General features: G+C 45.1%; 1 protein-coding gene across 8 annotated transcripts in view; it reads left to right on the top strand.

Moving 5' to 3' along the window:
* Positions 1-23,870, top strand: part of RASGRF2 (Ras protein specific guanine nucleotide releasing factor 2) — a 188,817-nt gene extending 164,947 nt beyond the window's left edge. For 7 of the 8 annotated variants that reach the window (XM_053912178.2, XM_053912176.2, XM_053912175.2 and 4 more), the window contains 9 exons: positions 5,417-5,529; positions 9,601-9,661; positions 9,969-10,072; positions 12,156-12,240; positions 14,960-15,157; positions 16,422-16,501; positions 17,862-17,979; positions 18,549-18,617; positions 20,625-23,870. In XM_053912178.2, coding sequence (XP_053768153.1) covers positions 5,417-5,529; positions 9,601-9,661; positions 9,969-10,072; positions 12,156-12,240; positions 14,960-15,157; positions 16,422-16,501; positions 17,862-17,979; positions 18,549-18,617; positions 20,625-20,717 — 921 coding nt within the window. In that variant the 3' untranslated portion in view covers positions 20,718-23,870. The remainder of the gene's footprint in view (positions 1-5,416; positions 5,530-9,600; positions 9,662-9,968; positions 10,073-12,155; positions 12,241-14,959; positions 15,158-16,421; positions 16,502-17,861; positions 17,980-18,548; positions 18,618-20,624) is intronic. The other variant, XM_053912174.2, reaches the window with a different exon arrangement.
* Positions 23,871-25,671: the final 1,801 nt, after the last annotated feature.

Below are 25,671 nucleotides of genomic sequence, written 5' to 3'. Positions count from 1 at the left end.
GCAGCATCAATAAAAATGTTGGTAAAATATCCTTGTCTCACACCAGCTTATCTTTGAGGAGGATTGTAGCATTATCAGTTGGTAACTTGTGTGTTCCTAAGAGTTTGCTGTGTGCCACACTCCCTTCCTGACGCTTGCTGGAGCTGTCCCCTCTTGGCGGCCCTCTCCTGTGCTGCAGTCGGGTACCACCAGGCTCTCGCCTGCCTCTCCCCCTGGGTTTCATGTCTTAATATTTCCTCTCTCTGCCCATCGGCCCACACTCGTGCTCACTGCTCTGCCTCTCCCCCAGAGGCTTATGTATGGAGGTGCTCAGTAATTGTAGAAAGAATAAGAGCTATCATCGCTTTTTAGAGATTGAAATGTCAAAGTCTCACATTTTCTGGTCTCTTCACCTTTGAAAGTTAAGGTGCTTGTTTTGTTTTGCTAATCTTCTGTCTCTTCATCCCTGCTTCATAAATTGGAAAACAAAAGCTAACCCAAATCAACGTTTGCTGCGGCAACTTCAGTGAATGCCTCAGGTCCTCCGGTGCCGCAGGGTTCACTCACCTGCAGCACAAAGCTTTGTGAGATGACCTTCGCAGCCTGCTCCCCTGCACCAGAGGCCAAGCCCAATTCCTAGGGCATTGCCCACTCCCTGGTAGTCCGGTGACCCAAGGGTGCCATCTTGTGGACGCTCTGAGTTCTGCCTTGTGATCTTACAGCACTTAGTCTCATTTTCCTACTTCAGGGCCTGGGGAAATGTAGCCAAAAATTAGATTCCAGGTCATTACAAAATGGCCGTCAGGCTGACTTATGAGTAATCTACCTCTGGATTTAAACAGGGCAAGTAACTTCAGATTTCATTTTAGTGGGTAGTAACTAATATGTTTTTAACAGGGACTTTTGAACGGCCAATTCTGCATCTTACATGCATTGGCTAAAAAAGAACATTTTGCAGGGTAGGTAGTACGTAGGTAGTACACCGGAGGATTCAGATTTTTTAGTCAGTTTTGGAGGAGCAGTATCTGGCATGAGGTTTTTGTTTAAGGCGAAGTCCTGCTACTCCGAGGACGACCAGCCTCCCTCAGGGGCTCGTTAGGAAAGTGGAATCTCAGCCCGGGGCCCAGACCTGCTGCCCGGAACCCGCAGAGCTGCGCGGGCGCGTGGCGGTTTGCGAGTGCGGGCAGGGCGGACTCTCAGGAGGGTCGGATGGAAGACCCGCCTGCTCGCCCGGAGCTGCAGCCTCCTGCCCTGCTCTCCCTGGCTCGGCTGGGAAGGAATCGAAATCACGTTCAGGAAGTTGCTTTGAGCATGGTAAAAACCGGTGCAAGGGTAAGAGAAAGCTAGGAGTGAGAATTTTTACATTTTATTCTTGGCCTTCATTAGATAATCTGCTTTATGTTAGCTCTCTCAGCAGCAGAACCAATATCCACCTGTCACCATTTGTTGTGCTTCAAACAGTGTTTGGGCAGACTTCACCAAATTTTCGAAGGGCTCTGTCCTGCTAGTCTTCCCAGAGCTCAAATTAATACAATTATATTCTTTTTTTTAAAACAAGGCCTTTCATACCACTTACCATCCTAGGGTCCCAGAAGTGTTCCCTTGTTGAGCCCAACCTGGGTTATAGTAGGTGCCTGTTGATTAAACCACAAATTAGCCCCCAGCAAGACCCAAGCCTGGTGTTCTTCACGTCAATCCATTTATGACAGATTATTTACAGCATTAGAGACGTAACACAGCTACAGGAGGACTTGGCCTCTCACATAAGTATCAAATATATATCAAGAAAATAGGCTCCTCACAATTGCTTCAAAAATAATAAAATACCTAGGAATAAATCTGATCAAGGATGTAAAAGACCTGTACTCAGAAAACTGTAAGGCACTGAAGAGAGAAATTGAGGAAGGTTAGTGGGAGCACATACCGTGTGCCTGGATAGGAAGAATCGAATCAGTAAGATGTCCATGCTGCCCAAAGCAATTTGTACATTCAGTGCAATTCTTACCAAAACACTGATGACATATTTCACAGACCTAGTGCAAGTATTTCAGAAAGGCCTATGGAACCACGAGGCCCTGAATAGCGACAGTGATCTTGAGAAAGAACAAAGTTGGAGGAATCGTGCTACCCAATGTCAAACTGTATTATAAGGCCGTAATATCCAAACATATGGTACTGGCATAAAAACAGACACATAGACCAATGGAACAGAACAGAGAGCCCAGAAATAAACTCACATCTTTATAGTTAATTAATATTCAACAGTAGAAGCAAGCACATACAATGGGCTAAAGGCAGTTTATTCAATAAACAGTGTTGGAAAAATTGGAGATATACATAGAGAAAAATGAAACCAGACCGCCTTTTTATAATAAATTCAAAATGGATTAATGACTTAAATGTTGGGCCCCAAACCATAAAAATCCTTGAAGAAAACATAGGCAGCAAAGTCTCAGACATTGTTCATAACAATATTTTATTTGATATATCTCCCCAGGCAAGGGGAAGAAAAGAAAATATAAACAAATGGGACTACATCAAACTAAAAAGTCTTTGCACGGGAAAATAAAAAGACAACCCACTGAATGGGAGGACATATTTGCTGATATACCTGGCAAAGGTTAATATCCAAAATTTATAAAGAACTTATAAAACTCAACAGCAAACAAAACAACAATCCAATTAAAAAATGGCAAAGACCCTGAATAGACACTTCCACAAAGAGAACATACAGATAACCAATAGGCATATGAAAAAATGTTCAACATCACTAATCATCAAAAAATGCAAATTAAAACTGCAATGAGATACCACCTCATACCAGTCAGAATGGCCATCATCAATAAATCGACAAACAAGTGCTGGTGAGGATGTGGAGAAAGAGGAACCCTTTCGCACTGTTGGTGGGAATGCAGACTGGTGCAGCCACTGTGGAAAGCAGTATGGAGATAACCTCAAAAAATTAAAAAGGGAACTGCCTTATGACCTAGTGATTGCAATGCTAGAAATTTATCTGAAGAAACCCGAAACAGTAATTCAAAAGAATATAAGCACCCCCATGTTCATTGCAGCGTTATTTAAAATAGCCAAGATTTGAAAGCAGCCCAAGTGCCCATCAGTAGATGAGTGGATAAAACAGCTATGTTACATTTAAACAATGGAATACTACTCAGCCTTTAAAAAAGAAGAAAATTTTACCCTTTGTGACAACATGGGTAGACCTGGAGAAAATTATGCTAGGTGAAATAAGCCACTCAGAGAAAGACAAATACCATATGATTTCACTCACATGTGGAATCTAATGAACAAACCAAACTAACAAGAAAAATAGGGACAGACTCAGAGAGCAGGCTGACAGCTCTGGGGGGTGGGGTAAGGGGGTGGAGTAATCAAGGGAAAAAGGAAAAGGACTCACGGACGTGGACGACAATGTGGTGATTGTTGGGGGGGAGAAGGGGGGTAGAGATGGAAGAGGGTATAAGGGGGATTCATGGTAATGGAAAAAGTATAATAAGAAAGAAAATGGATTCCTGGTGATGGAGAAACCCCTTGGCAGTGCACGCGGGTTGAAGTAGGTGAGATCGTTAACTGTTTGCGAACATTACTACCTTAACCTTGAAATGATGGGGAGGGTGGGACAAAGAAAAAAACAGCAGCAGGGTATTATTCTCTCCTTGTATACATTTTAAAAGAAAAATCAACAGCCAGGAAGCTGTTGGACAATATGGGTGAAATTTTAGGAAAACTTATTTGAAGCCTACGACTGCTAAGAGATAGTAACATCTGTGTGGCCCCGGGCCTCTTGGCTCCTGTTCCCGAAGAAATGGCGTTGATGGTCAAATAGTGAAAGTGAAATATTGAGAAAAATGTATCACACAGGTTTCCACCAAACGGAGGCACAGAAATATTCAGTTCAAATCAAGTTCGACTTTAAAGTATGAACCTTTTTTTGCCCCTAACTTACTAAATATTTTAAAAGTACTCTATTTTATTGAATTTATTGTAATTAGTAATGTTCTCTGTAATCAGTTAAAAGAATTCAGAATGTCAGTGCTTTAAAATTACTTTCCCTGAGTTGAAATGTAGGGGGGAAGATACATGCTCGTACGTGCAGAGACCGCCCGGCGGAGTGAGGTCCCGGAAGCAGGACTTGGCCGTGTTCAGCTCGTCTCTGACACCCGGCAACCGCAGGATGCTGCCTGTCCGTGATTTATAAGAATGCGTTTCATCAAAGAGTGCAAGAACTACAACTTTACCTTTTTTTTTTTCAACTTTTTACCTTGAGAATTCTCAAGTCAAGAGAAAATAACAACAAAGTACACGCGTGTACATCTAGAATCACTAAGAGTTAGCATGTTTACCACATTTGTGTTCTCCCTTCCTCTCTCTCTTTCTTTCTACACCCCCCCCCCGCCCCAAATAAAAAGAACAAGGACCCACTCTTAAATGGCTTCAGTAAATGAGCAGTTCAGGAAAACTTAACGTTGACTACGCTCTCACCTAGTGCGTAGTCCTCATTCAGTTTTCTCCAGTTGTCCCGGTACTTCCCTTCACAGCATTTCCCCCTTGATCTTGGATCTAATTCAGGCTCACGTGTTGCATTTAACTGCGGTCCCTTTAGAGTCCTTTAAACTGGAGTAGTTCCTCGGTTTTCCTTGGTCTTTTATGACATTAACATTTTTGAAGAATATGGGCCAATGCTTCCTCACAGGGCCTTCAAGCCACTGCCCAAATGACAGGTGTTATTCCTGCAACAAATCTTTTTTTGAGCTGTTGCTATACCCCATTTATTGATCTTACTCACGGTCCAGTGGAAAACTAGACGATTCAACAGTGCTGAAAACATGGTAAGTGGTGGTAGAGGGCGCCATGGAGCACAGGGGCACAGCTCTTTGCCCCACTGGGTCAGCAAAAGAAGGCTCCTGGGAAAAACGTTATCCCCTCCTGGACCTGAAAGATAAATACAAATAAAAGTGGGGAGAAGGCCCAGTGTCCCAGGCTAAGGGAAGAACGTATGTCTTTGAGGAATTCCCACCTCCTGGAAAACTTGTCAGGAAAACAACGGGGCCCCTTCCCCAACGGGTTAAGTCAGAGTCTCAGGGGGAAGTCTAAGGTCCATACGTTTTATTTTCCATACATAGCTCTAGCAGGGGTGTCCAACCTTTGGCATCTCTGCACCACACTGGGAGAAGTAGAGTTGTCTTGGGCCACACGTTAAATACATTGCGACGTGTAATCACAAAAAATATCTCATAATGTTATGAGTAAACTTAGGATTTTGTGCCGGGCCGCATTCACAGCCAGCCTGGGCTGTGTGTGGGCCATGGGCTGCAGGTTGGACACCCCTGCTAGAGAATTTTTCACGAGGAATTGTATCCTGCATCGTGGAGCTAAATCCTTCAAACTAAAACTTGAAAAGATCCATTTTATCTTGTAGGATTTCGAACTCAACAACGAACTCAAGATGAACGTCCTAAATTTGCTGGAAGAAGTTTTGCGGGACCCAGACCTTCTTCCGCAAGAAAGGAAAGCCACAGCCAACATCCTGAGGTAAAGGCAGTTGCAGGCGCCTGTTCATGCCATGGGTTGAGCTGTGCCCCGTTCCCAGAAAGTAAGACCCTGTGGGACCAGAAGGCTGTATCTTAGACTGCTGGGGCAGCAGGGGTTCTGCCCCCCCGGGTCGGGTGCTGTCTGTCATGTCCTCTGCGCTGCTGTCTCGGGCACTTCGGCCTGCGCGCTGTAACTCGCGTGGGCAGACGGTGGTTCACTGCAGGAGCAACGGGGAAAGGGAGGAAGCCTCGGGGAGCCTCTCTTGTGAGCCCCGCAGGCATTGGCAGACGGATTGCCTTTCCTCACCCGGGTTCTAATGGTTCACCCTAAGCCTGTGCTTATGAGCAGGTGGCGGCACGTCTGGGGGGCTCGGTCACCTGCCTGCGGAGGTGCACCCCAGAGTAGTTCCGCGTCTTCTTTGGTTCATTTCGCTGGGCTCGGGTCGGGATCCCCACGTCAGGTGTGCCGCACAGATTTGGACCCCACCCTCCTCTGCGGTAAAGGACGGAATTTGGGTTTCCCGCTAGGGATTTGTTTGGTCTGCCCACCCAGCATCCAAGCAGGTAACCAGTGTTCTTACAGCTTCTTGAGCTAGTGGGAGGGGTTTTTTTCGAGTCCACTCCGTAGGAAGAGGGCACCGTCCGTGGCTGAGTGCAGCCGTTTCGGCTTGCCCTCCCTTGCGGCTCTGCGCTCTGTCTCTGCCTGGAGGGAGAAAGCCCAGCACCGGTCTCCTCCAGCCTGGTTCTCCCTCACTGTTCCCACGTCTAGTTTCCTCTTCACTTTCAACCTTTGGAAAGAATCCTTTATTTTTTTCCTCCAGAGCTCCGCCATGTTGGTCTTTGTTATCCAGAATGCTTGTGTGGGGAGGGGAGCCCATTTTAGCTCAGTTTGCCGTGTAAAAAGTCCCTCCCTGTGCAACAATGACAGAGTTGGGTCTGTGACATTTTACAAGTGGTCCGTAAGGCATTCTTAGCCTCCTTGGCTCAAGTTCTCACAGCCAGCACCTTCTTTGACCTAGGAGTTGTCATCAGTTGAATTGTGTCCCTCTTCCCCCAACATATACTGAAATCTTAGTCCCCATAACTCAAAATGAGACCTTGTTTAGAAACCAGGCCATCGCGGATGTAATTCGGTAAGATGAGGTCATACTGGAGTAAGGTGGGGCCCTCTTCCGATGAGACCAGTGTCCTTATGAGAGAATGGCCTTGTGAAGACAGGTGCAGGGAGAAGGCCAGGGGACCAAGGAGCAGAGATTAGATTTACGGAAGGCCAGTGGGCTCACATTAGCCTGGAGGAAGGAAGGTCGTGCGGGGAAAACCTAGGAAGGAAATGCTCTGGCAGGTCAGAGGGCGAACCGTTCGCTACGTGAGGAGGAGCAGAGCCCGGGGCAGGCCTCGCTGGGGGTACAGGCCCGCCGGATGCAGTAGCATGCTGGCAGCCCAGAGAGTGCGGCCTGTCCCAGGCCCACTGCTCTTGGCTGTGTTTTGCAGCCTACCAGATTTCTACAATTGAAGGGGAAATTTCCTAGTCATGGAACTTGGATAATCCCATCTCCTTTTAAGTTTTTTAAATCTGGTGTTTCCTTATAAATGCACAAATACTAAACTGGTCATACTGACCAATAAATGTGAGGGAAACCCAGGATCCTGGTGTGTTCATCAAAGCTTTAAGGAAGACTGGAAGCAAATTCATCCTCTCCTGGAGGCGGGCCAGAGGCAGAGGGGCCTTCACATCTGATGGGAAACAGTTGTGACTGTACCTCCCAGAGAGCAGGAGGTATAGCCAAGAGAAACGAAAACCCATCATACAGTGATATGTAGCCCTGACATTAGAGACCTACATGCATTCAAGTCACATAACTGTGATATGTAAGCATGAAGCATGCTTTTAAACATAAGTTACATGAATCAAGTAGAGTGAAAGCTTTCTGTGACGATGCACCCTACCTCACACAGTCTCACTGGGGTTACTTTAAGCTTAATTAGCATAAGTAGTTTGTTGCCTGGTTTGTGAATAAAACCCTCTGCTCAAGAATGCTGTTTCTAAGATACCACTGCCCTCCAGCATGGTCTGACTAGCTGGCTGGTGAGTCTCTGCAGTGCTGAGTTTTTTGTAGACAACTGACATGCCACACAATGAAAAGAAATAATGACTGGCTTCTTCAAATGCCAAGTGGAGTGGGTTCAAGTCATTTCCCCCCAAACCTCTCAAAGCCCCAAACAGCATTAGTAGCTCTTATGAAGAGAGAAATGTTAAATAACTTAATGGGACCAGAATGTACCATGGAACATTAGGGTAAGATCATTAAGGAGAGGAACATTTGATAGAAACTAACTAATTTCTTAACCACTTATTTCCAAAAGAAGAAATAGTCCATCCTCATTAAAAAGGAACCTTTTCCATGGGTACATGTAGTTATGTGGCCACCAGTCTCTCTCCAGGAACCTAGCCTACTGGAAAGAATGACATAAACTCAAGAAAACAATCACTTTTATTCCCTACACGTAACCCTTAAGTAGTCTTGGGAGATCGAGTTGTGTTTACTTGTTTTCCTCACCTAACTCTGCCCTTGACCATAGGAAGACTGTTTCTTTCTGCTCACACAACAAATGACATGGGTAATTGCTGACTAGTAGGACTGCCCCTCCTATAATCTAGAAGAGTTCTGCTCCCCATAAACAACCAAGAGCCTTTGTGACAGAGGAGGAAGACAGAGGAGAGGGAATTGAAGTGTGTGCTCTGCTGGACCCTTGGAGAGGTGCCTCCATGAGCCTACTTAAGACAGAGGAGAGTAGAAAAGAGCACAATTGCACCGCACCCTGGCCAGTTAGTTTTTTTGGGCTTTTGTGTCCTCCTCGGCAAAGCAGAAGTAATAATGCTTACCTTGGCCCTGGCTGGGTGGCTCTGTTGGAGTGTTGTCCCATATGCCAAAAGGTTGCGGGTTGGATTCCTGCTCAGACACATACCTAGGTTGCGGGTTCGAGCCCTGGTTAGCGTGTGGGGTGCATACGGAAGGCAACCCATGGACTTTGCTCTCTCACACTGATGTTTCTCTCTCTCAAATCAATAAACATATCTTCAGTGAGGATTAAAAATAATAATAATGCTCACTTAGAAGGGATTTTGTGTGTGTGTGATACACGAAGTAGTGTATGTTAAATGCTTAGCACATACCTGGCACGTCGTGGGCATGGAATAACCCCTCTGTTGATTCTTTAGTTTGGAGGATAGTAGTTTTGTTTAAATCAATTCAAAACAACAAAACTTTACAGCACTATTTCTTTTGAAATCAGTTCCCTCCAGCAGACAAGCTACATGCTTTGGGACTGTTTAAATATTTCAGCACTTTTAATACATGATTGTGCCTTCATTTTGGAAAACTTAAAGTGCTGGCTCAGATGGTGCGTTATATAATCAGTGTAATTCTGGACACTGAACTTGTGTGGGACGTGATGCATCACTCCCACTGTGGAACCCGCGCCCACTTCAGTCATAAGCAACTTCTGTATTTATTCATTCACTTACCACCTATCAAAAAAGAATTTTATTGAGAGCTGCATAACACCACGTGTGGGGATACACCATCAAGTCTCAGGGAAGTCCATCTGGGAAGCAAGGGGGAGAGTTTACCTGCTGCCTTCTGCCTCACACCCTTCAAGTTCTTGCAGCCCAGGAAGTCCCCAGCTTCTGGTCTGCATGTCAGTGGGGAGGGGCAGATCCACGATTCCTGCCTCAGCAGGGATGGGTCCGGGTCAGGGTTAGGGAACGGAGGAGCAGGGATGGCTCCCAGTAGACCTCCTGACCAGCAGAGTACTACAGGAGGCCGGATTTACGCACGGCCCGCCCTCAGGGTCACTCTGAGGTGGGTGTTTTACTTAGCACTTTGTATGGAACGAGTCAACTCTATGGTCATCCTGTGCCTTTAACGGCGTGTGGTTTCCGTTCCCTTGACCACCTGGGGCCCCTCCTGGTTCCACAGCCTCCAGCGGGCAGCAGGCGCACAGACCCGAGGAATGCTCCTTCCTGCTGTGTCTACTTTCTTTTCATGGGAGATACTTTGATTTGTTTTAGAGCTCTTTCACAAGATGATCAAGATGACATTCACCTCAAATTAGAAGATATAATCCAAGTGGTAAGTTCACCCGTGGTCTTATCCAGCACAACTGCGTGCAAACTTCCTCTCCAATGAAAGCAACGTGCCTATTTGATCGCGGAGCACGTGGCCGAGTGTTCTGCCGCTGAAGCTCTGACCGATGAACCAGATTTGGTGTGTCGTTTAGCAGCTGGCCCTTGATATTCATGTTGGCGGGTAGTTCTGAGCTTCCCACCATTCTCTGCGTAGCTAGAATTTACCATAGGCCTTGTGCTGCAGCAGCAGCTCCAGGCAGACAGGAGCCCCGCCCCGTGTGTGTTTCAGCCCCTGCCCCCCTCTCTCGCAGGCGGACTGTCCGAAGGCTGAGTGCTTTGAGACCTTGTCAGCCATGGAGCTGGCCGAGCAGATCACCCTGCTGGACCACATCGTCTTCAGGAGCATCCCCTACGAGTGAGTGCTGCCCCAACAGCGGCAGGCCCCTCTCAGGCAGGGATAGCCGGCTGAGAGTTGACCTGATTCCTAAGGCAGATGAGTGGGCAGAGGTGTGAGTCTTCATCTTGAAATGGTCTGGTTCCACTGAATGTCTTTCGGTTCCAGTTTCTGGTGGAAATATTGATTGGGACATACTGGGGGCTCTCAAGATGGTCACACTTGTGTTTCTGTTTGTACCGTGCTTACCACAGAACACACATTTCTCTTTACTCTCACACCCTTGCATCGCAGAAACCTCCATACAGCTGGAACCGTGGCTCTCAGATTTCAGTGTGTCTAAAACGATTTGGGAAACTTGTTAAAAATGTCCATTCCCAGATTCCCCCCTCAGAGATTCGGTTCCGGTAAGTGTGATGCCCAAGAAACTGCATTTTCAACGAAAATCCCAGATACTTATAGGTGGTTCAAGACTTTTAGAAAGACTAGTCTTGGGTAGATGCTGTAAATTCTGCTACCCACTTGCATAAATCGACCAGTATTGCTGAGTATTGCTGAGCTGTGAGACCATGGGCTCATCACACAGCCTTTTGGTGTCCTCGTGTGCAGAGTAAGGGAGGCTCCGACAGCCCCTCCCAGCTGCCATATTCGGTAGCCCGTGAGTCAAGGCCTTTGTTTGGACAAATGCAACTGTTGGCACACATCCTCTGTGAACGAAAAATTAAATTGAGAGTAAAGGAGGGCTGGGCAAGACAAGAGCATGTCGTGTACAGAGAAGGGGACACCGTGAGGACACAGGCGTGGCAGGGTGGGGTCAGAGGGTGGGTAGAGGGTCAGAGCCGCAGCTCTGTCACAGACACACAAGGAGCACGGACATAAAGTGCCCCTGCAGACTTTTACGTATTTTATCTTCTTTCTCTCCCCTCTTCCAGCACTCATAGACCAACCCATAAACATGAAAAAAATACAATAGGAATGTGGCCCAATGGCCAAACCAAGCAACCCAGGGACTATTTGAGGACTTGAGTGAGGAACCACAGCGCCTCTCCCTACCACCTCCTGACTCCCCTCCAGTGCAGTGAGGATTCAGGAGGGAGATGAGCGCAACCTCTGTGGGGGAGGAGAAAGAGCAAAGCCCAAACCTTTGCGCTGGCCCGTGGTGTGGTCTCTTCCTGGGACCCTCCCCGCTCTGTCCCCTTTGTGCTGGTGTGAACATCTACCAGTTGTTTTCATCACCCATGGGACTGGCACACCCTTCGTCCATCAGCCTTCCAGGACGGGGCAGTCCCACCAACAGCGAGGGATGAAGGACCTTGCACAGAGACTCAGTCAGCATTTCTGGATTAAGAATGTGTCAGTGATTTTATTTCAAGTTATGTTTTGCAATGGCTACATAAGACAATTCCTGTGTGCTCCATTTGTCCATCGCTAGCTGTGATCTGGTAGCCTGCTGGTGGGTGAAGGGAAAGAGCGGGAATATTATTTGGAGGACAGGCCTCCACCAGGCTGACCCCCTCCGTTGTAACTGCCTTCATCACAGGAATGGGCCGTGAAGTGGTAACTGGCGAGGTTGTTTATTCAGCCCTTACCACAGTGTCCTGTCCTGGGCTCTGGGGAGAACAAAGGAGAGTCCTGCCCATGGAATGGACATTTGCTGGAGCCCATCAGAGCAACGTGGAGGGAAACATGCTGTTCTTGATTAACATTTTTGGTAGTGATTCATTTTTTGGACCTTCTGCTAAGGCTACACTTTTTAAACAAGCTGATCCAGGGAAAAAAATCTGTTTCTGAGTTAGTACTTAGCATCTTTATTCCTCTTGCATGGGTCATTGTTTTCCAACTTCAGAGAAGCCTTTATAATGAGCCTAACAGGGACAAAGTTCCTAACATTTATAAGAGGAAGCTGGAAAATGAAAAATATTTTTCTTTTTCGCATGGAGTGGTGAAATGCTAGAGTTGAGCTACAATTCGTGTGAGATGGTCAGTAGCAGCTGGTGTTGGGCAATGTCAAGTTTAATGTGTATAATGTCAACAATTATTCACACCAATAATTGACCATTTTAAAAAAACTTAATTGGGCTTATGTTTTGCTTTGAACTTGCAGAGAGTTTCTTGGGCAGGGTTGGATGAAGCTGGATAAAAATGAAAGAACACCTTACATTATGAAAACCAGCCAACACTTCAATGATGTGAGTAACCATAAAAGTAAAACATTGCGCATGTTACAGGAAGGTGAATATCAGGGCCTTAAGATTCTTTTTTAAAAAATAAAGCTACCCACATTTAACACAGAACTGAAGTAATGTTAAAGGCAAGCGTAAATCTCCTCTAAGAGTTCACAGTGATGTCATAATTTTCAGTTAATTTCCAGATGCAAGAGGTTCGCTTTCGATGGTACCCAAGTCTGGTGAGCGCTGAGTAATGCACAGGGTGGTGCTACTATTTGCATCACAATCACTATCGCTTCATGGCTGTAGATTGACTAGTTCTAACAGAATAAATAGCATGTGTGTCACTGGTCCCTGTTGGTGCTGCAGACAGTAAGGTTAGGTTGATGCCACTCCTCCTCCTCATGACAGCACATTCCAGGGTTGGAAGGGACCTCTCTGAGCGTGATTACAGTACTGCTGTGGCTGTGTGCGTGGTGACAGCGGTTGGTCCGTCTCCCCGCTCTGCTTTTCTCCAGCAGTAAGATGCAGTGGCTGTATCCACACCAACTCCTTATTTGTTCTGTTCTACTGGCCTTGGCCCTGAATTAGAACCACAGGTGTCGTCGGAGTGTCTTCAGGCCTTTCCAGACAAAAGGGAAGGCTCTCTGCAGTTACACTCAACTACAGCAAAAAGAATAATGATAATATGTTTTTAAAAAATAAAACTACCAGGAACACCCATAGGCAAATGAACAGGTCATTTAGAATCAAAATACAAAGCAATGGCGTAGATTCCCAGGGCAGCACTTTTGCTCAGGGACTCGTGGGACACTTACGTGCTGAGTGAGTGTTAGTACACAATGAGCATCACAGCCACTGCTGCCCAAAGGACGAGACTCACAGCCCACCCGGGCTGCTCTCTGGGAAGTGGGGCCCCTGCTGTGGAAAGTGGCCCTCCATTGTTTGCTGCTCGCACACACCCAGGGTACAACGGACACTCAAATCAGGGTCAGTCCCAAGCTCCACACCCACATTTCCACTTCGATGGCCACCGCATTGTGCCCTCAACAATTTGCAAATGAACTCATCGTTGGCAGCCTGCACCTGCCAAGCCTGCTTCTTCCTCTTCCTCTCTGTCCTTAGTCGCAGATAATGGCCTCACCACACACTCACTCACCTGAGCACAGAATCTGGAGGTCGTCTTTGACTCCTTCTTCTCCCTTACCCACCCTCGCTGCCCCCAACATATTAGTGAACCCTAAGTCTATATATGTCTCAGACCCTTTCCCCCTCCTTTTCCACTGCTGTGGCCTTGACGTGGCCTCTCACCCTTTCTCTCCAGAAGCTCCTAACTCACTATCCCCACCTTCTCATTGCTCTCCAACCCACTCCTCACACAGAATTTTGGGAATAGCTTCTCTGAAAGGCCAACCAAATGATACCACTTTCTTTGACAAAAATCTGTAAGCGGCTTGCCCTCACCTTCTGGATGCGATTCATCTGCTTTACCTGACCTACACCAGCCCTGCTCATCTGTCCTCCTTGTCTCTCAGGACCCCTGGGCTCCTCAGGGGGCTGCCAGACCCTCCTCACACCACGCCTCCCACCTCTATCCCTGTGCAGATGCACTTCTGCTGTGATGGAAAGCAGCGACTGACTCAGTGCAGCCCACGACCTCATTCCCAAAGCCTCCTCTGTGCTAGGCCAGATGCCTCATGTGTCCTTACGCTCTCTACCGCACCGCCCACCCCACCCCCGTGCAGACTTGGCTTTGCATTTTGCTGTGTGGCATTTACTGTTTATATCTGCTCACTCCCTCCCCTTCCCATCTAGCTAGACTCAGTGCCTTAAGGTCAGGGATGCTGAGTTATTTCTTTCTGTTTCTGGCACCTAAAAGAATGCCTACTTCATAGTATGTGCTGAATATAAAATAATTTTTAAATAAATATGCATATTGATCATTGTGAAGCACTGTGAGATCCTAAGTACTTAAAGAATCATCAAAGAATGCTTGTACCCATCAAATTTAGTATACAGATATAATATTAGACCCCTGTTCCCTTTTTAGCCATTAACCCTATTCTGCCCTTTTCCTTTGCGTATTCTAAGTGCTGATCTTCTTAAGCCACTGCTTTATCTCTTGGCTTTTACTAACAGAATTATAGTTCTTAGCCTTGAAACTATAGGTCCTTTTAACTGCTGGTGGGGAAAAAGTCAACAAAATTGGAAGGAGAAAATATTCTCTCTTTCCATTCACTGAAGTGTTTCTGGTTTGAGAGTTGATCAGGTTAGAAACAGTTTGATTGGAGGTCAAGTGTTTTGTTTCTCTGTGATAAACTGGGGCTTCCGAGAGTGGATAGTCCACACCATAGGAGCTGGGGGTGGGGGGCAAGGAGCATGTGGAGAGGCCCCAAGAACTGAAACCCATGATCTGCAAATGTTGCTGATCCTCAGGGGTTAGCTCATTCTACTCCATTTCCTTAATAATTGTTGCAAACAACCGCTTTATCAAAATTACCAATGGACAAAGTCATCTCTTCCCTAACAAGCTGATTCTAAGCAATGCCTCTCTTGCCTCTGCTCACTATTGTTATCACAGACTTTAGTCACTTCAGAAAGTTTTTGTCTAAATATGGACTATGATCTGTTTGTCCCTCGGCACCCTGCTTCCTGACATCTGTGCAGGTAACTCAGGTATTTGGCCCGAATGCATTGCTTGGGTTCTTAGCCGCCTCTCTTGGCCTCCCCGTTGTCTCAGATGAGTAACCTGGTGGCCTCCCAGATAATGAATTACGCCGATGTCAGCTCTCGTGCCAACGCAATTGAGAAGTGGGTGGCGGTAGCGGACATTTGCCGTTGCCTGCACAACTACAACGGCGTGCTGGAGATCACCTCCGCCTTGAACAGAAGTGCCATCTACAGGCTGAAGAAAACCTGGGCCAAGGTGTCCAAGCAGGTGAGCAACAGCACGTGACACATCCTGCTGCCGAGGGGAGGAGAGGCTGGGAGACCTGAGCCAAGAGAAATAGTACTAATTAGGAAATAATTAGCTGAAATGAGCAGCTCAGTTGCCAAAGAAAGGTGCCAATGTGGGTAATTACTGTGTTCTTATCACTTAATTGATTCCACTCATGTGCATTTCTAAATGGTTCATTTAGAAAAGAAAATACGACCCAAAACATTCATTATAACATATTTGGGGACAGTCTCAAACAATGTGGTTGACAGCCAAGAGCTGTTTCCCAAATTATTTAGAGAGGGCACACTGATTTCAAGTGATGCTGAAGGAATCCACTCTTTCTCCCCCCAAGTGAGGGTGCACATGTCTTAGGACTGAACACTGGGACAAAGGGCCTCAACATTCACCTCTTTCTTTGTTACCTACATAGTAAATTTAAAGTTTTGGCATGATGACTTAGGTGTGCAGAAATAGAGCTTTCATGATTGTCTTTTAATTGGACTCAGCTTAGCCTGCCTATCGTTTTCATTCAGATAATGTTGATCACAGTCCTCCTCAGCCCCCCAGGCTTTTCCTCCTGGCCTTCTTCATGAGCAGCGGTGGGTGTTGGGGAGAGCCCCCCAGGCTGCTGGGTCAGAGTAGCCTGAGAGGCCTCAGCCTGGGCTTCCTGCAGGCTTTCCCGGCCAAGCTGCCCGGGGGCACTGCTGAGTGCCGCTCCTCTCCCTCCCATTCTTCCACCTGCCGGGAAGTCCAGATCAGTGTCAGCAACAATTGCATCTCTTGGTCAGAATCAGCTATGTTTTTCTAACAAATTGATAAAGACAATCACGAGAGGAAGGATTCGGACTGGAGGACATTGGCAGGTCGATAGCCAAGCAGCCAGACATGAGCTTTGATGATTTGGAAATTAACACTCAAAGAGCTTCATCATGAAAACCCCCTGCCATGAGACTTCTCCTTGAAAAGTCCCTGTTCAGCATGTGCTTCTCAGGCCTTTCAGTCCCCGAGTTTCTCGCACATTGCCATTTTTCTCTTCTACACATTTTCCCCTCTTTTTGGCTGAGTAGTATAGTCACTTTCTCTTCTCTACATGTCCTTCTTTTCACATCAAATAATATCTCATCTTGATATCTTAAAGATTGTATCACATCACAACAATTCGCCATTGTGGAAGGGAATCAAGCATCTTTCAGTAACTCACTATCTTATCACACTCTAGGAGTGTTTTCGTGACACACTAAGTCATTTTTTTTCTTTCTAGACAAAAGCTCTAATGGACAAACTTCAAAAGACTGTTTCATCTGAAGGAAGATTTAAAAATCTCAGAGAAACCCTTAAAAAGTAAGTCTATCTTAATTCAATTCTCTATAGTTCATAAATGTACTTAAATAATTTATGTAGTATACAGATAGTGGCCTACCTCCTACTTTGCTTGGTAATGAAAAACAAATAGGAAACAACTTCTATCATCTTTACATTTTTCTGATTTTCCTTGTCATTTTGAATACTATGCATACAGTAGGTGTCATATGTATATGCTCACAGTATGCAGAATATTCCAAATAAGAAGAAAATCTCACCATAGTAAGTCGAACCATGATTTACTATAAAAAGTTTGATTTGGTATTTCTTTTTTAATTTTTTTTTCTCTTTTTTTTCATTGTAGTTCAATTACAGTTGTCCCTATTTTTCAGCTAAGCATAACGATGCCCTGTGATTTTTTTAATTTAAATATTCCAATAGTTATTCGTTATTGTTATCTACTTTTGGCCTTTTATTGCTGGCTCATTCTCTGTTGAGAAAGAGAGAGAATAGAATAGAATAGAATGGAATGGAATGGAATGGAATAGAGAATTGAATCTATCCTGCAACTGGTTTCCCTGCAGTCCACACGCAGGCCCGGTGGTGCCAGTAGTGAAAGACCCCTAGTGGTAACAACAGTAACACAACAACTAGTCACTGAATACTCACTAAGTCACAGACTCCATGCTAAGTGCTTGGTGTCTAATAAGAGGCCTTATTCAAGCCTCACAACTAACTAGAGATGTAAGTTTTAGTGTCTCCATTTTACAGGAAACTGCAGTCAGAGAGTTAGCCCAACACCATTTAGTAAGTGGTCGTACTGGGACTCGAGCCCACTTCTCTCTGGCTCAAAGGCCCATGTTCTCAGCTCTAGGCTCTGAGAAGACCCCCTGTGTCCCACCTAGAAACAAACAAACTACACACAAAAAGTAGGTAAGGTCTCACATTAGTGTGCAGTTGTGATATTAATTACAGCTATACTTTCCACTTTTAAATACTAACTAAAACAGAGCACAACCTTTACAAGCTCTAATCACATTGATTTTTCCGCCCCATTCTCTCAGGTTGACTGTTTGCACTTCAATGAGGTGAGGGCATAGGGACTTCCTGCAGGCCAATTACAGGTTCTGCGAACAAATCCTGACAGGCAGTGCTAGCAGATGCTTCGAATCTGTCTATGAGTTATCCTATTATTTGAACCTGCCATTGTCTCAAACACATTGTAAAGCATGGGCTATCATTTTGTATTACATTCTATTGTGAAAAGATGTATTTACGACTCTGCTTCATGAGTGTGCTTCTGCAAATGGAATTAGAAGACTTTATTCCTCCTGTTTAACCGAGGTGGGAAATCGACATTGTGTGACTGGCATGAGAACAGTGTCTTTTGGTCTTGCAGTTGTAACCCACCCGCCGTTCCTTACCTGGGGATGTACCTGACAGACCTGGCATTTATTGAAGAAGGGACACCAAACTTTACAGAGGAAGGCCTTGTCAATTTCTCCAAAATGAGAATGGTAGGTGCTAATTTCCTAATCAGCCTGTTTTCGTGACTTTACTGGCTTGTAGAGAATGGCTAAGTCATGAAAGTCACTGCTTGCTCTTTAACTTTGAAGGGGACGACACGGTGGGACTGGGTCTAGTACCTGGTGTTGGCCGACTGAGATTTTGAGCTGAGCCCTGGCAGCTCGCAGTCTGAGCAAAGGCAGTGGGGAAGAAAGCTCCTGGGATGAGCGTTGAAGACTGACCAGTGACAGACACTGAAGGCTTCTTGCTCAACAACCACGTTCTGAGCACCGAGTCAGAAGCAAGGAGCCCGTGGACAATAGCACCCAGAGCTTTCCACCCCTGAGCCTGAGGCCACCCAGGGCCAGCTGTTCCCCTGATTGTGAATTCAGTATCTTCTTGCTGTTAGCATTTTGTACAGCTCATTGAAAGCAAGAAAGCCCTGAGCATAAGGAATGATCGGGCAGAGCTCCAGTTACCGCACTGGAGGAAGTGGCCGACCACTCAGGGACGGGCTCCCAGGGGAACATGCTGCAACCCAGGGACATGCTTGTGCTTTGCTTTGTTGTTTCTCTGTCAGATATCACACATCGTCAGAGAGATACGCCAGTTCCAGCAGACTTCCTATCGAATAGACCATCAGCCAAAGGTAATATCGTGGTTGTGAGGGAATGTAATAAGGAAAAAACAGATTAATGAATTAGAAACAGCAGTAGAGTTGATCAATAATACCAAAAGCTGATTCACAGGAAAGACGGATAAAATAGACAAGACTTTGGCAAGTCTAACTAAGAAAAAAAAAAGGCAAAAAACCCATCAATTTATCATCAAGTTTTATTGATTTTACTTCCTATATTTATCTTGAATCTGTCTACATCACCACCACCCCTGGTCTAAGCTACTAATATCTGTTACCTGGTCTACTTGCATTCGCTCTAGAATGCAAAATCCATTCTACAAATTACAGCCAGATAGAGCTCTGAAACATAAGGTAGAACATGTCTGCAACTTGCATAAAATATTTTATTGGTTTCCCATTGCTCTTACAATAAAGAAATAAAAATATCTTGTTATGTCTGAGAAGTCTTACATTACGTGACCCCTACTCATCTTTTAAGATTCATCTCACATCATACACACCCTTTTCCCTTCCTCTCTCCATCCCAGCCACAACTGGTCTCCCTTCCTTCCCTTTTTCCTTCCTTCCTTCTTCTCATTTTTAAATAGATGTTATTTTTTTAGAATTGTTTTAGCTTTGCCGAAAAATTGGGAAGGTAGTACAAAAGATTCCCATATAACTTACAGCCAGTTTTCCCTGCTCTTCATGGAACTTGACAAACTAATCCTAAAACTAATAAGGAAGCTTGAAGAGGCAAAACTATGGTGAATAAAATAGGACTATGCAGGTATTAGAATACAAACTAAATAGAGCAGAATAAAGTCCAGATGCATATGTCATCCATATGAAAATCTAATATGGGATTAAGGAGGCATTTTTAAAAAGTTCCAGAAAGAAATTGACCATTTGGTAAGTGGAAAAAGAATTTTGACTCTGTATCTTACACCATTGTAAAAATAAATTCCAGATGAGTTCATTACCTAAATATAAAAAGAAACATTAACTGATTTAGAAACACCCCGTACAACCCATGAACAGATGAATGGATAAACAAACGTAGTACATCCCCGCAATGCAGTACCACTCAGCAATGAAAGAGGGCAGACCACTGACGCCACAAATAGGTGAATCGCAACGCGTTATGCTGAGCGATAGAAGCTGTGCACAAAAGAGCACATGCTGTACGGTTCTATTTACCTAAAGTTCTAGAGCAGACAGAGCTAATATGTGGGGATGGAAACCAGGGCCCTGGGTGCTTCTGGGAGCAGATTGACTGGGACGTTGAATGAGGGAACTTTCTAGGGTGATGAAGTCGCTCTACATCATGATTTTATATATTTAACGTGGGTATGCACACTTGTCAAAACTAATCAAATGATTAATTTCACTTATGTAAGTTATATCTTAACAAAAATAAAGAACTATGTACATGGAAATGCCCCATGCCCCAACATTTTCATTTCAGTATCATTTCCTTCCATTTTGCTTCTAGTCCCTGCCCTAGAGGGACACTCACATGTGAGCGCTGGGAAGCATGCTGACGAGAGTGTCACCTCGACTTTGTGCAGCAGGGAAACATTGACAGCAGCTACATATCCATGACGTGAAGTCGTTACGTAAACTCTAATACATCGCAGTCGTAACGCTGTGCAGCCGTCAGAGCTCTACGGCCTGGTGTGGGAGCCCGCACAACTTATAGTTAAGAGAGGAAAGCAGATAAATTATACGATATGCTACCACTTATGATTGGAAGGGGAAAAGATTTCTGTGAGCACGTCATCTCTAGAAAGACAGTGAGACATTTAGGGGGACACGAACCGAATGGTGGCCTCTTGAGGGAAGAGCCCGGAGAGTTGGGAGAGGATGAGAGATGTTCGATTTTATTTTTGTACACAGAGAATATATTCCTAAGTTTCTTAGTTATGGAAAATTTTAAATGTTAAGAGGATATATTGAATTGTGTCAGATTCCACTCAGAAAATGCACAAACCAGTGTTCTGAAAAACCTAAGAGCTAGGATTTCCTTTTTTTCTCCAGGTCACTCAGTACTTGCTTGACAAAGCCCTCATCATAGATGAAGACACGCTCTATGAGCTTTCGCTGAAAATTGAACCTCGGCTCTCTGCTTGAAGAGCTGGCCTTGCCCCGAGTCTGTGGAATTTTCGCGGAGTGGGGGACAGACAGAAGCGTGCATGCCATGCCTCCCACGTGCGGTGCGGACCGAGAGGATGCAGATGAGCCAGGTCTCCTTGGTCCACAGAAGAAGAGGAATCTAACTGGAATTCTGCCCCCGGCCAGGAAAGCTCAGCTGTTTGGGGTCAAAGCCAGAGGCTTCAGACTCGGGTGGGAAGGTGAAAAGAATGGTATTTGGTAAAGTTGACAGTACATTCTGCATAAGAGAATGTATGATGGGAGATTTGGTGGTCATTTTAATGACACAGGTAAGAGGGTCAGTTTCAAACTCTGCCCCATGGTCTGTTAGAACTTGGGGGTGAGGATTCATGAAGAAGACCTGTGATGCTTCTCTGGCACTTCACTGGCGTGGGTGCACCTCCCAATCTCCTAGGATTTCACTGCTTCCATTCCATTTCCTTTGTTACCAGCTTCCAGAAAAGCCGAGGCTTCCTTTGCAGGGGTGGGCCGGCACACAAGCGATTTCAGTCTGCAGCATGCGCGTGGTTTTCAGTGCATGGAGGAATGGCGGCATGTTCTGAAACTGCTTTCCAGTCTTTAGGCAACAGGAGAGGAAAGAATGATGAAAGCCAAATGGACGTGTACATAACATTTCTTTAGTTAGAAACTCAGTACTCTGTGCCCCAGAGGATTGCAGCCAGTTGGCTGCACGAGGTGGGGTGGGGGCTTCTTCCTGAGGCTGTGCCCTTGGGGTTTGCGCCAAGGTGCCCACGCCCCTCACCAACAAAACTGTGGCGTGAGACAGAAGGCCACAGAGTGCTGTGGGGCAGGTAGGCTTCCGTGATGAGTGAAGAAGGGTAGTACTGATCCAGCTCCGCACCTCACTCTGTTTGTTTTCTTTTTATCCCTCACAACAATGTGGGAATGTCTTCTGATGTTCGCAAACCATTTTTAGGCTCATTATGAAGACGGGTTGTATTTTTAAAAAGTTCTTTAGTGGGAATTTCTTTTTAAAACCCACACTTCCACGTATTATTGGCAGACAGTTCTTCCCCAACCGTCTTTGTTGGAAAATTTTTATATTTTTGAGTGAAAATACTGTATGTGTATGGGAAATGGGTCCAACCACTCAACAGCTGTTATGCCAGAAAACCAGCTGCCGGGGTTCGTCCTGCGACCCTGCGAGGGGCAAGTGACCTCACTTTTCCCAGGATTTTCAGTTATTGAAGAAATAGGGCTCTCTCGTGTTTACTTCCTTCTCTTCTCAGGGAGACCTCTGCTTTAAAAGAAGGAAGAGGGAAAATATGGTTATTGTTACCTGAGCCTGTTGCACCTGACCCTTTCACTTAGAGGCATGGAGTGTATTGTTGACAATGAACAAAATTGATCTGTCTGGCTAAGTCCCCTCTTTCTCTGCACTTTACTTATGTTGTTAGAGCTAACAGCGGACTAACACATTCATCTGGCTGGCTCCTAAGGCCCAGTGGAAGGGCCAGCATAGGGGTGGAGAATGTGTACAATTTTCCTGCACGGTGAGGGCCATCTCTGTACATAACTATACAGTGAAGTAACAACAAGTAAAAGAGAATATTTATAATATTTGAAGACCATTCCAAAAATATTTTCAATAGCTCATATTAGCCAACAGTGTAGCACTAAACCCGAGGAGGGTTACTTATGGATGCTTTATTTTTCTCTTTTCTACAAAAAGTTGCCTGTTTATTCTCTGTAGTTTCAGTTAAGAGGTTGAAGCATCTTGACGCATGACACAACGCATGGGTTGTTTGGTTCCTAACATTGCATAACTTGCGATTTATTTCTGTGTTCAGAAACTGAGGGCTTGGATGAGGTTGTCAACTGCACCAAGCACCTCAAGGTCTTGCAGAGAAAAAGAAAGTAAAGATTAACTTTCATGACTCAAGATCATAGTTTGGGAAGGTGAATGAAAGCCAGGACAATCGGTGAAAGGACCAGACACAGTGTTTTTGGTCGAAATAACTCGTGGAAAGGTCCATACCTTGGATTCTTCTTCCTTGGAGTCCCCAAAGTCTTCCAGAGGGGAGAGGGTGGGTGTGCTCTTTCCCTGGAAGTTTGGACCCGTATTTCTCAGACTCATATATTTCAGAGCCACTGCAGCCATTCTTATTAGGGGGCGGGGGGAAGGAGTAGAGGAATTTGTAAACGCTCCTCCACTTTTGGTATGCACGTTTTGGTCACGTTTATTTCTGCAGAATGTTGGAAGCGCCCCCCAGTGGTCAGCAATGGGCACTGTCAGTTGCTATGCGGACCGTTAGCGTTTTCCTGAGCTTTACAAGTCCTTCCTGGTTTCTGGAGTTACTTGCTGGAGATGTGAGAGAACTCGGCCTCCAAAGGACTTCCCTTTGATGACCTGCACCATTTCTGGGCCAGTGGGGATAGGAATGCACATAAAAAAAAAGCTCAATTTGGTCACATTTAAAATCCCCAAGAGCAATTTGTGATGTTTCTTCCAATTGTTAAAGCACCCACACTCTTCTGCTTTGCAAGCTGTGTATGTATTGTTGGAGCCTGCACTCCCGGCTGCATTTTGCCTATATTCCATTTTATGAGACCCATTTCTAAGAGGAGATGGGAGGTCAGCTTCTAACAACCAAGTAGCAAACACTTTTATCATTGCAAATTTAACCCATAAAATCGGAAGTAAACTCCAAGTTCGTGCTTGCAGATGAGGACCCACGTTTTGTAATGTCCATGAAATTACCTTGGGCTTTTAGAGGATGCCATCGGTTAGTAACTAAGACATCCAATCCAGGTCTGCCACTGGAACAAAGCTCTTCCTTAGGACAGCATATTGTGTGACAGGTTCAGGCATGAAGTATGTCTTCACTTTTCCTTAGCGTTTCTCTGAAGGAATTTAAAGAGGGAATTTTAAACTACTGTTGCAATGGTTTCAAGTGGCTCTCATACAAAGTCCCAATTACTGTTTGTGAAATTTCAGTGCATCTTAAAGTACTCCTTAAAAACAAATGGAACTCCCAGATACTGAATGACTTGAAGGAGAAAAGTCCATTACGTTTCAATGTGGGTGGGTGTGGTGACGGACCACACCCCTTCTCCCAAGATACTGTATGAGACAAGACCTTGGGCCTGCAGTGCCTGGGCCACTTTTAAGGTCTTAACTAAAAAGAGAAATGTAATCAAAGGGGTTATTCTCAATAAAATTAACTTTTATTTTAAAACAAAGGATTTTATTTAGCTTTTCAAAGTTTGATTTTTTTTTCTGGAAAAAATCTTTCCCTTCATTTTAAAGTATAAGATTTTTTTTTTAAAGTCCAATCTGTGAAGTTTATCATTTGTACAACTATTTACATGGGATAAAATAACTATTATTTATGGCTAAATAATAGAACCTGGTTAATGTCTACAGCCAGAAGGAATAAATGAGTAAGATATTTCTTTTCAGTAAGACGACAGATTGTCAGTTTAAATAATGACTTGGTTACAGATGCCACTATGTGAATCCTGGTAACAAGACTTGAATCAATGAAATCTAATTGAGTGTCATTTCTTTGTTTCTGTTAGCAACTTAAAATTAAGGCAGAGCAGAGCTAAACAGAAAACAGAAAGTAGAAAACAACCATTTTGTTGTGGGTATAAATACACGAATGATTCAGAAAACTCTTCATCTGGGCTTCCTCACAGCATAACATTAACATTAGGACTGATTGTACTTATCTCAAGAAAAATAGTAGTTCTACCTAATGATGCTGAGCCACTGTCTTTTACACAAACCATTTCATTTTCCCCTAGAAAGGCAGTTGTGAAAGAGTGCTGGACTGGGCTTCCCATCCCTGTGTCCCAGGCCCAGCTCTACACGTACAAGCTGGGAACCCCTGGGCCAGGGCTGACACCTCTCTGAGCCTCAGTTATCTCACCTGCAAGACGGAGCTACTAGTAATTTCTGTGCTGCCTACCTCACGGGCTGTCTGGAGGACAAAATGGGTTAGACTGTAAACTGTAAAGTGCTGTCCAAATGTGAGATAACCTGCTTACCATCCTCATCTCTCTTTTGCAGAAGATTTAAATGTATTTCTTTGTTATTTGTGTGTATGTATGTGTGTGTGTGTGATGGAGAGACCCATGTGCTGCTTTGAGAAGCATATTGTTTGTGTCCAGTTACTTTGGGAACCTGCTGACTTGTGATTCCCACAGAGGAATTTGTGCTGCAGCCTCACGCTTGCCACGCAAGGTGTGGGCTCTGCCTATATGCAAATTAAACTTTGCCTTTCTGGCATTCTCAAATGTCTCACTAGTCTCACTAGTCTTCGTACCAATGAACTCCTTCAGAAATGTTTTACTTTTCAATTTGAAGGGGGAAACCAGACGTTCATGTTGCAGGTACTCAAAATCAGATAATCTGAAGGACCTCAAAAGAGATTTTAAGGGTCATCTAGTCCTACTGTCTCTCCAGGGTATGAATCTTTCCTGTTACACCCTGGCCCATGTTTGGCTGCCTCCAGGCACACGCAACTCACTACTGCCCAAACAGCTCTGTTCACCTGATGTCAACTGGGTGCTGGTGAACGGGCTGCGGAGAGAAGACAAGCTGCAGAGGGGGGGCCCAGAGCAGCCACCACTAGCTCTGACCTTGGACGGGCTCCTGGGCCTTCCGAGGCCAAGTTCCTCATCTATAAAACAAGACTATCTGCCCCTAGAATTATTGCATTTTTATGTGGAATAATATATAGAAAAATACTTTGTTTTGCCAAGTAGATAAAGTTGCCCTAATCTTTAGAGCTGAAGAGATCACAAGGCAGCCCTTGAGCACAAGCGAAACTGAGAAAAAGAAGAATTTGGGTCCCTCCTAGCCCCTTGGCTTCCTTTCCCACTCCTGAAACGAGCAGTCAGGCTGGTGGGAATCAGGAAGCCTGGTTCCTTTCACCTCATTCCTCGGCCATCCTTGCCTGTCACT

This window comes from Desmodus rotundus, chromosome 1, assembly GCF_022682495.2.
Source record: "Desmodus rotundus isolate HL8 chromosome 1, HLdesRot8A.1, whole genome shotgun sequence".
In the NCBI taxonomy this organism is placed as follows: domain Eukaryota; kingdom Metazoa; phylum Chordata; class Mammalia; order Chiroptera; family Phyllostomidae; genus Desmodus; species Desmodus rotundus.
Note: the sequence above shows the minus strand (reverse complement) of the source record. Positions and strands in the feature narration are given on the sequence as shown.